Source organism: Eurypyga helias, unplaced genomic scaffold (genome assembly GCF_000690775.1).
Source record: "Eurypyga helias isolate BGI_N326 unplaced genomic scaffold, ASM69077v1 Scaffold52173, whole genome shotgun sequence".
NCBI classification, from domain to species: domain Eukaryota; kingdom Metazoa; phylum Chordata; class Aves; order Eurypygiformes; family Eurypygidae; genus Eurypyga; species Eurypyga helias.
The window spans coordinates 88-9,311 of NW_010242831.1; the positions used below are offsets into that span (position 1 = coordinate 88).

The window sequence follows — 9,224 nt, forward strand, 5'->3', positions numbered from 1 at the left end:
CCCATGAATCAGAAAGCAAAAACATCTAAGGACCAATCACTATACCCTTCTCTTAAAGAGTGAATATCCCAAGAGAGGCACTGTGAAAATCAGGTGGAAAAGCCACAGAGCTACTTTAAACACCAAATGCATACTATTTAAAAATGAAATTAATATATCAACACAGAGTATCCATCTGAGAAGAGAAATCCACAAAATTTAGAGAAAGAGCATTTTTCCACTCACGTAACCTAAACAGTATTGATTTCTCTTACACCTAAGATTTTCACTTCATATAATTCCACTGTTCCTAAAGTTATCTTTGAGTCTTGCAAATCAGTATTTTAAAATACATATTTTAATTCACCAGTGCAAGGTTATCATCCTAGAATCGCTGCAGTATATATAATGCTAGCTTATAACCTAGTCCAGGTCTTCCAATTACTAGACTGAGTCAAGTATGTTACTCATTAATTTAGTCAAAAGTAATTGCACATGATCTTTTACAGCTTAAGGTAATAAAAACTTACCTGATCGAGTATTAGAGGCTGTGCTGTTACAGTAGCCACTGGCCTGGCTACAGGTTGAGCCACTACAGGAACTGTCATATTTCTTGATACTGGCTGTGTCGTCACCGGAACAGTTAGAGGTCTGCTAACAGGCTGTGATATTCCAGAGCTTGACCCAGGCATCTGCTGTGTTGATAAACATCCAGCAACTGGTCTCGGCAGCGTTTGTGAAGTTCCTGAAACATTCACTGGTATAGACAATGGCTGAACTGCTACAGAGCTAGTTGTAGGTCTGGAGGCAGACTGAAAGACTGATGAAACAGGCATGGCACTGGGGCTGGAGGCAGGTGTTGCATAATGGTGACTGTCAGGCTTGAATGTAGTAACTGTACCTGTTGCAAAGGATTCCAATGTTATGAAACATCTGACTGCAAAATGATATAAAGATAAGTGTTGTGGATTTTTTGGTTGTAATTACCATATTAGGACAATAAAGTACCTCTACTGGGTGCACCATTCTGTATCCCCCTTCGTGATGAGCTGAGGTTGACTCTGTTCAATATATCTGTCAAAAGTTACATTTGTCTTAATTGCAGTTAAATTAATAGCTTAATTGCTTTTCAAGTTAAATGTAGCATTCATATCCACTAATTAAGCCCATTAGAGTTTGACTTATAAAGTAGCTAATTTCTAAAATAAATATCTGGCAAAACAAAGTGTCATTTGTACAAATTAAGATACATTGTTCTACTCCTCTTCTCTTAGGTTAAGCTAGTTCACCTAAGAACCTGTTTTTATTTTCCTGGAGATAGATTAACACACACAGAATGCAAACTAAAAAAAACATTTCATAAATATTTAGCTCTGCTGATTATAATGCGTTCATTCACTTCTGTTCTCATATACATAACAAGTTCCCTAAACAATAAAACTGCTCTACACTGAGGGAACCATTTTCTCTAAACCTGTAAGTACAGTTTCCTTCTGTATTACATGGAAATACAGCACTTACGATCTTGTTTTTAGACTTGATGATTTCCATTTTCTAATGTGAAAAAAAAAATAATCAACAGGCCAGCAATCAAAGGAGTTGTGTAAGAAAACCAGTTCTCTTGTAATCTAATTCCTTCATATCCTACATCATAGCCTATGACTACCCAGTTGTGGATGCCCCATCCCTGGAAGTGTTCAAGGCCAGGCTGGATGAGGCTTTGAGCAACCTGACCTAGTGGAAGGTGTCCCTGCCCATGGCAGGGGGGTTGGAACTGGATGGTCTTTAAGGTCCCTTCCAACCCAAACCAGTCTGTGATTCTATGACCAGAGTTCTAGCTCACCAGAAACACACGGAATTTCTCAGACTTGATTTTTACGCCCCACAGCTAACACCACTAGTATTTCCTGACTTCTTATATCTTAGTCTGGGATTTCTGATCATTCCAGAAAGTTACAAAAACATTCATAAAATCAAAATATTTTTCTATTGCCAGATTCTCAATTGCCTTAGTGTTGCTGTCAAGTTCCTTGCTCTGACATGTGCAAATATGCATAGGAAATCAGACTGATCTTTCAACATTTAGCCAACAAGATCTGAAGTACCTCCTCAGACGAGGGTCAAATTACATCAGAATCTAAAACAATAGATAGAGTACTTACACATTGTGTTTAACAACCTTAAGGCTGCTTCGACCAGCAAAACGGCTCATTAGTATACACTGCTCAGGTTGATAAATAAACCTAATAGCAGTAGAGATCAGAGGATCACAGCTTTCAAACTGTCACCTGCATTTACATCATACTAAAAAAAAGCAGCTGCAACCAACAGATCCAAACAGGTTTGCATTTTTGAAGATACAATGAAATTTTGCCCTGCAATAGTAATACTATTTTTACTTTAAGACAACTCTATGAGCAGGGATTAACTTAATTAAGGATTTAGCTAAACACAAAATCTTGCGTTGGATAATAAATCTATATTTCACATTTGAATTCCAGAGAGAAATGAAACTAAAGCCCTCATCTGCCTATGGGGGGAAAAAAGCTATCCTAAAAACTATGTCTCACAAAGCATATTCATCTTTAGACAGTCTGATGCACACACAATTCACATCCAAAAACACAAAAGTAGATTTTATTGATTTTAAAAGGACATTTCAGAAAGCCAGAAATTTGAAATTATAAACTAGATGTACACGTCTCAACTGATAGATCACAAACTTGAAATGCCCCTTCCCCTCCCCCACGAAAGCGTTTTTTGTCCTGTCTAGATAAAGCAGCACTGAAGTATAAGTAACATGCAGAACAACATTTTGAAGTAGCAACTAATGACATGTTTGTATCATTATGAAAAAGCAAGCAAGAAAAATGAGCAGAAACTGTAGGAAAAATGAACAGTTGCAGGAAATGGTAAAGGGAACAGAGCATGAATTACTTTTCATCCCAGTCAAACTAATCCTCCAGTACATCCAAGGAGGCACTTCACTGTACATGACACGGTGCCAGCAGGTCAGAGTTGATGTTTTAACTGTTTCCTTCAAGTTTTCCACACCACTCACTCTGTACAAAAGCTGGTTACTGTATTGTCAGGAAAAGGTTAAAAAAATTGCTATGTATTGCAGAAAATATACCTTTCAGCAAAATTCATAACTACAAGCAAGTCCCTATTTGTCATCTAATTTTTCATCTGATCAGACAGGAATTTTCTCAGTTAAAAAGTAAACAACAGTGATAAGCAAAGTTGAGTTCTCTGTGTCTTACCTATCACCAATAACGAACTGAAGCCTGACTACTGCCAGGTAGTACTACTTACAAGCCAGAGAAGAACGAACTGAGGTCATACTTCCATAGCTGTTTTTGATAGTGAAGTAGAAGATTACAAAGAGAAAAGTTGAGGAAAGGGAAGGAGAAGAGATAAAGTAAAAAAGTTATACCATAAGTGATTTAACTTGTGTCAGGACCAAGTATGGACAGCACTAGAATAAGATGCATACATTGTATGTCTGTTTTACCCAAGTTCTTGATGTTGCTGAATCGTATCAAAGTTATACTTTTCACCTGGACTATTTCTATCCTTTATGCCTAAAAAAACCTTGAGACTACAGCAACTGCAAGGAAACAGTGTATTTTTTGATTCCAACACGTGCCTAGTGCCTTGATAGCCGTTCTATGCCATGACCTACTGCCAATGAGCAACAGCAATCCCGAGGTCTCTAGACCGTCCCAAAAACACTAAGAGTACTTACTTCTAGAAACCTTCTAGAAGTTTGTAATTGCAGAAGAAAATCTAGAGTAATTTCAAAATATTCTTCAAGTTATCTAGATTATTTAAGTATTCAAGATTAACCCCTAAGACGTATCTTCAGGTGAGAGAACTTTAACAACAGCTTAAGTAACTCTTTAATATTTAAAACAATTTTCCACCTTTCTAAGCTAGTTTAATAAGCATTAGACTCATTAACCCAGTAAATAACAATGTAAAACAGAGCTCAGATGTGAGATGAAAGCTTTGTGAACTAAGATGACTGAAGAGCTAATAATAGCTCCAAAGTCCATGCAGCAGAGTGTGACAGCAGAGTCTAGTTTAACATTTTGTCTTGAGATTCTTCACTGCAAACTACAGACCTTGAGAAAATGACTGTGGAAATCCTGGATACAAACATAGCAGAGACGAGGCAGAAACTGAAAGCAGTAAACCTCAGCAGGCTAAGTCTTGTGTAGTTGTACCTAGAGAAACCTCAGGACAAAACCACTTAACAATCAACTACCAGATGATGTCATACAGAAATCAAAACACCCCATAACTAAAATTAAGTAACAAAAATAATGTTCTCCTTTACTTACCTGCCAATATCCAACCACAGCACAAACATGGAATCCTGACACATCTGCTGTCATCACAACCATCTAAACCTCACTCCCTGCACTGCCGGCGTTAGGAGAAAACTATAGAACTTGATAAAAAAAAAACTCTTCATTTTAGAAGAGTTAATTTATTTGTAAAAATCTCTTACTTAACAGAGAGGCTTCTTTTTTCACATTAATCACTTTTCCTGGCTATGCTTTTATTATACACACTTAAGAGTTTCCTTGGTTTTGTCAGAATGATGTCCGCCCATCCAGACTGTCCACCAACACATGAAACGTGGGGTGGAAAATAAAGAGGGACTGAAACATGAAGACTTAAGTCCATGCACATCACTTCAGCAGAGAGACACTTCCAAGTATCTAACTAAACATCAACTGTCTTAAGAGCAATTGCATGCATGGTTTCAGCACTATATATAATGTATTGCATGTTTAACCATACTGCAATTGCTAAAACCTTAAATGTCCTTGTTCTGAGTTCAGAGATTTACAGTTAGCAGTAGACATAACTGTGCATAACCTGGGTTTTAGGACCTAATTTCTTAATAACTCCAATTTTCTGTATGACAGTGAACTAGAGAACAGCTTTAAGATGTAGAAATTCTTAAGCTGCAGTGGTAAAAATTATATCCATAATTTCAAAGTAAGTTTAAAGTTTTACACCCTTAAATATCTGGTTTAAATTATGGACAATATTGTCTTACATGTACTAGCTGGCTTCGAGCTTGAGATTTCCCCAACGAAGATTGGCTCATCATCATCATCATCCTCCTCCACTTCTTTCACTCTCTTTTGCCATGGTTCCAGCTCCTCTTCTTCACATTCCATAAATAATTCTGCCATCTTGAGACTGGACAGTAAAACACAAAATAGTAAAAACCAACACCAGTGATGATCAGATTAGAAGCAGCTTGACACTACAGTGAAAGTTATCTTCTACGAAAATACTCCCATTCCAGGTAAGTAGCTCACAAGAAACGTGAAGACCTACTATGAAGCATGTAATACACCTGGCACAACTGAGTTACTGAAACACTAGTTACAACTTCATTCTCTTTGCATCTAAAAAACTCCAACCCAGCCAAAACCCCACGCAAACCCACAACCAACCACAGGCTCTAATTTCATAAGATTTGCCAGGGCTTCCCATACAGCCACATTTTCTTTAAAACCCAACGAAACCAAACAAACTTTCCCAAAACCCACACAACAAAACCTAAACAAACCACTCAAAAAAAACCTCAAACAAAAACCACCACAACAAAAACCCCAAATCACACTCACACCACAGGGCATAGATTTTTCATTATCAATTAGAACTTGACAAAAACTTTGCATACATCTCATTGTAATGAGTCTCTCATGCTTGGAGACTTGCTCTTGCGATAAGGAAAAAGTGTCATGTATGAAAAGAGTAATGAAAACATGTAGTTTTTGGAGTTAACTGAACAACAATCAGCATCTCTAATCACAACTAATCTATTTGGGGTTTTTTAAATAAATGATGACAGCCAATGAAGTAGTCCTCTTCCTTCTCACATCTTCCAACATAATCTTGAAAGTATTTCTGAACAATACAAGAAATAAGAAACCTTTGTATTTCTTTACAGACACTACCAATAATCTAATTTGTAATAAGACCAACAATTCAGTAAAACCACAGGGCTGTCTCAGCAATAACCAGGATCAGGATCCCAGTACAACAGTGTTTGCTTGCCCAAGACATGGAGGTTCACAAAATTTAGTGACTCCATTTTTTAGTAACTCAGAGAGGAAACAATACAGTTTTGCATAAGGAAGCCAATCATAACTCCGGCAGATACAGGAATTCCTTGAAAATAAGGCACAGTTAATTACATGAAATTCATCACTGAACTACTTGAACAAAAAGCAAAGATTATCTGAGCAACAGTTCCTTTCATGAAGGCTACAACCAATACAAGACTATTTCTAGTCTTATTACAAAGACACTGCCAAGAAAAAACACTGCCAATACTTCTGTCATTCTTGTGCTGATGCAACCCTTGTCTGACAAAGCAAACTAGTTCAGAAAGCTTGACTTCCCACTATATGCAGTGATAATTCTCTGGCAGTAACTCCCTAAACCTAATAGCCAGGGCATCAGACCAGCACTAATGTACAATTAGGTTATTATAGACTATCAGACCTTATATATGAGGTGACAAAATCAGGATTATCTTTATAATAGTAAACTGGTATTTCTTAAACTAAATGGTTTATCTTTTAAGATGAAGAAAGCGTTGATTCAACACATTTTTCTGTACAACTTAGTATTATTTTCTCCTTCCAAAAAATATTTCAGGAGCAATCTATATATTAAACGTTGGGTCAAGTTTCTTTTTTTAAAAGTGTAATTATGCAAAACTAAGAATACCCCTCATCATCAACCAAGTGTGTTTGAAATGGAAGTCTTCACCACAGACACTGTGAGCAACTATCTAACATCTACTAAAAGAAAACAATTTCAGGATAGGAGTAATTAACTGCTAGATTTGGTGATGGACTGTATAAATAATTGGTCTGCAGTAGCTAAGCACAGCAAAGCAGATAGCATCATGCCCCTACTTTCATTGAGAGTATTAAAAAAAAAGTTTTATTTGACCTCAGGGGAAAAGAGTAATCCATGATAAATTGTGTTCAGAAAATGTAAATGAGAGCACACATAATTTATATTAAAAACACATAATAGACACAAATGATCTTAGCAGAACCCTAAGCAGATACATGTGATAACCTCAGTTACACTATAATGCAGCTGAACCTTTTTAGTGTACAGTTAAAAACAACTTGATAACACAGGCACAAACTTTCTGAAAGTTACACCAACTGGTGGCACCACTTATGGACATTTCATTTTATCAATCAGGATGTACATATGAAGGTATTCTCAAATGCTGACTCAAAATGTACGGCAGCTTTTGAAAGGCAAGTATCAAGATATGAAATTATCTTTTATTCTTTTTTTTTTTTTTTTATTTCAGTGTTATCATTTGAAGACAAGCTTTCACTGACTTCTCCCCTGGCAGCAAAGCCAGCCTAATGAGTTCCCACCTTACTCCTGCACTGCTCCCTCAATTGTGCTAGCACAACTTTTCACAGAACTATGGTGTGAACCAGTGCAGGTTAAAAATAACCTGGCCCACTCATAGTATTAACGGCAAGACTAAGAAGTCAAAAAAAACTGTGGCCTGAGCAACCAAAGTTGCAGCAAGGGGGAATGGATTTAATTACAGAAGGTGTGAAGGAGCTGCTCAAATGGTCTCTATTGCCAAAGGAAACATCTACACCCATTTTTAGAGTACAAGTAGCTTCCAAGTTTTCAGCTTCTTCAACTACATTAATACAGAAAATGCATTCCAGGAATCCTGCTAGTGGTTGCTCTCAAAAGCCAAAACCAACAGTGAATCCCTCCCCACTCTCCCCAAACGTTTTCCTGTGAAGGTGCAGACACCAGTATAATAAAGATAAGCCTACTGACAATACACTTCGTTTTCTTAATTTTTAATATGTATAAACATATATATACATTCATACACATATTTTCCTAGCAGAGTCCAAATGGCCCAAAAATCCAATGAAATGCTATACATGTATAATCACTGAAAGCGTTTAAACCATTGTTCTAGGCTAGGAAGTGTTGAAATTGCGAACAAGTTGTGTAAAATGTTAAAAAAAAAAAACAAACATTAGACTATATCAAGGTATCGCTTTAAGAGGAAACCACCCAGCAAGAAGTAGGACTGGTCAAAGTTCATTACACAGGCACTGATAACCAACAACCTGCTAAGACACAAGTCCATAGAATGCTATTGCAGTTACTAGACAGCAATGAACTAACAACCCAATAGAAGACCAAAAAAAAGGAAATTGAACTGATTGCACAGAAGAGCAATAAGCTTCTGATGAAGTAAGTGTTTAAAAAGCAATAGTTTGGCCACCTTCACTTAACCTGGCAATAACGTTTAAAGATACCTAACTTTATAAAAAGCCAGATGTATTTATAACCATTTTTTTTACTGTAGGATTTTAAAACACTCACAAACATACATTTACTAATGTTTGTATAATTTAACAAGAGTGTTGGAAACAGCTGAAAGTGATCTACAGAAAGTAGATCTACCTTTAAGGTGCACAGAAATCAGTAACTATAGAAAATCATGGCAACTACAGCTGCAGTAAGATTCGAGTTACTGAAAATCCATTTATTACTTCAGATGCAATTCACCTGTTCCACTCTTAAGATCAAGCGAGCTTTCCAATATTCAAAGTCTTTGGATTGGCTTAAAATAACTGAAACCAAATCACTTGCATGAAATTGGTAGTGGGCTTAAGAGAGAGAACACGAACCAGAAAGTTGTCAGACTAGCCTTGTCTGTGATAACAACATTATTAGTGAAGTATTTGGACATTATTTCGTTCCTGCAGTTTGATAGCTGCGTGTCAAATGAGCAAGGAAATTGTATTATTTACAACACAGATCGTACAGTGAGCACCCACACTGTATTTTCCAGGTGACTTCCCATACAGCCACAGAACTTCGCATCGTGTTAGTTATAGAAGATGCACGGCTTCTTGAGGCCTACAAGCAACTGCATTTTTCCTGAGTGCTGTATTTGGTTCAACAGCAAAGAAACGATGACCAAGCTGAAACTGAAAGTTTTAAAAAGCCAAAGTATGAACCCACTTTTCTCAAAACCAAACTAAACCAGCACAAGCTACCCGCAATGCCATGAGGCAATACAAGCTCCGCCTAAGGAAAGGCCAACACTGCCTTTGCACGGCAGCCTGAAGTTCACACCCCCCGGCTGCTGTGGGTGCGAGGCCGCGGGAGGAAGCCAAGTCCCCGAGGGCAGC

At 37.2% G+C, this 9,224-nt stretch overlaps 1 protein-coding gene across 1 annotated transcript; it reads right to left on the minus strand.

Annotated features, from left to right (window-relative positions):
• Positions 1 to 482: 482 nt before the first annotated feature.
• On the minus strand, positions 483 to 5,194 carry LOC104507787 (zinc finger protein 280D-like). Its single transcript, XM_010149184.1, has 2 exons — positions 5,054 to 5,194; positions 483 to 880 (listed from the first exon to the last, which is right to left on the minus strand). The coding sequence occupies exons 1-2, from the start codon at positions 5,190 to 5,192 to the stop codon at positions 483 to 485; spliced, it is 537 nt and encodes a 178-aa protein (XP_010147486.1). The 5' UTR covers positions 5,193 to 5,194.
• Between the last annotated feature and the right edge of the window lie 4,030 nt (positions 5,195 to 9,224).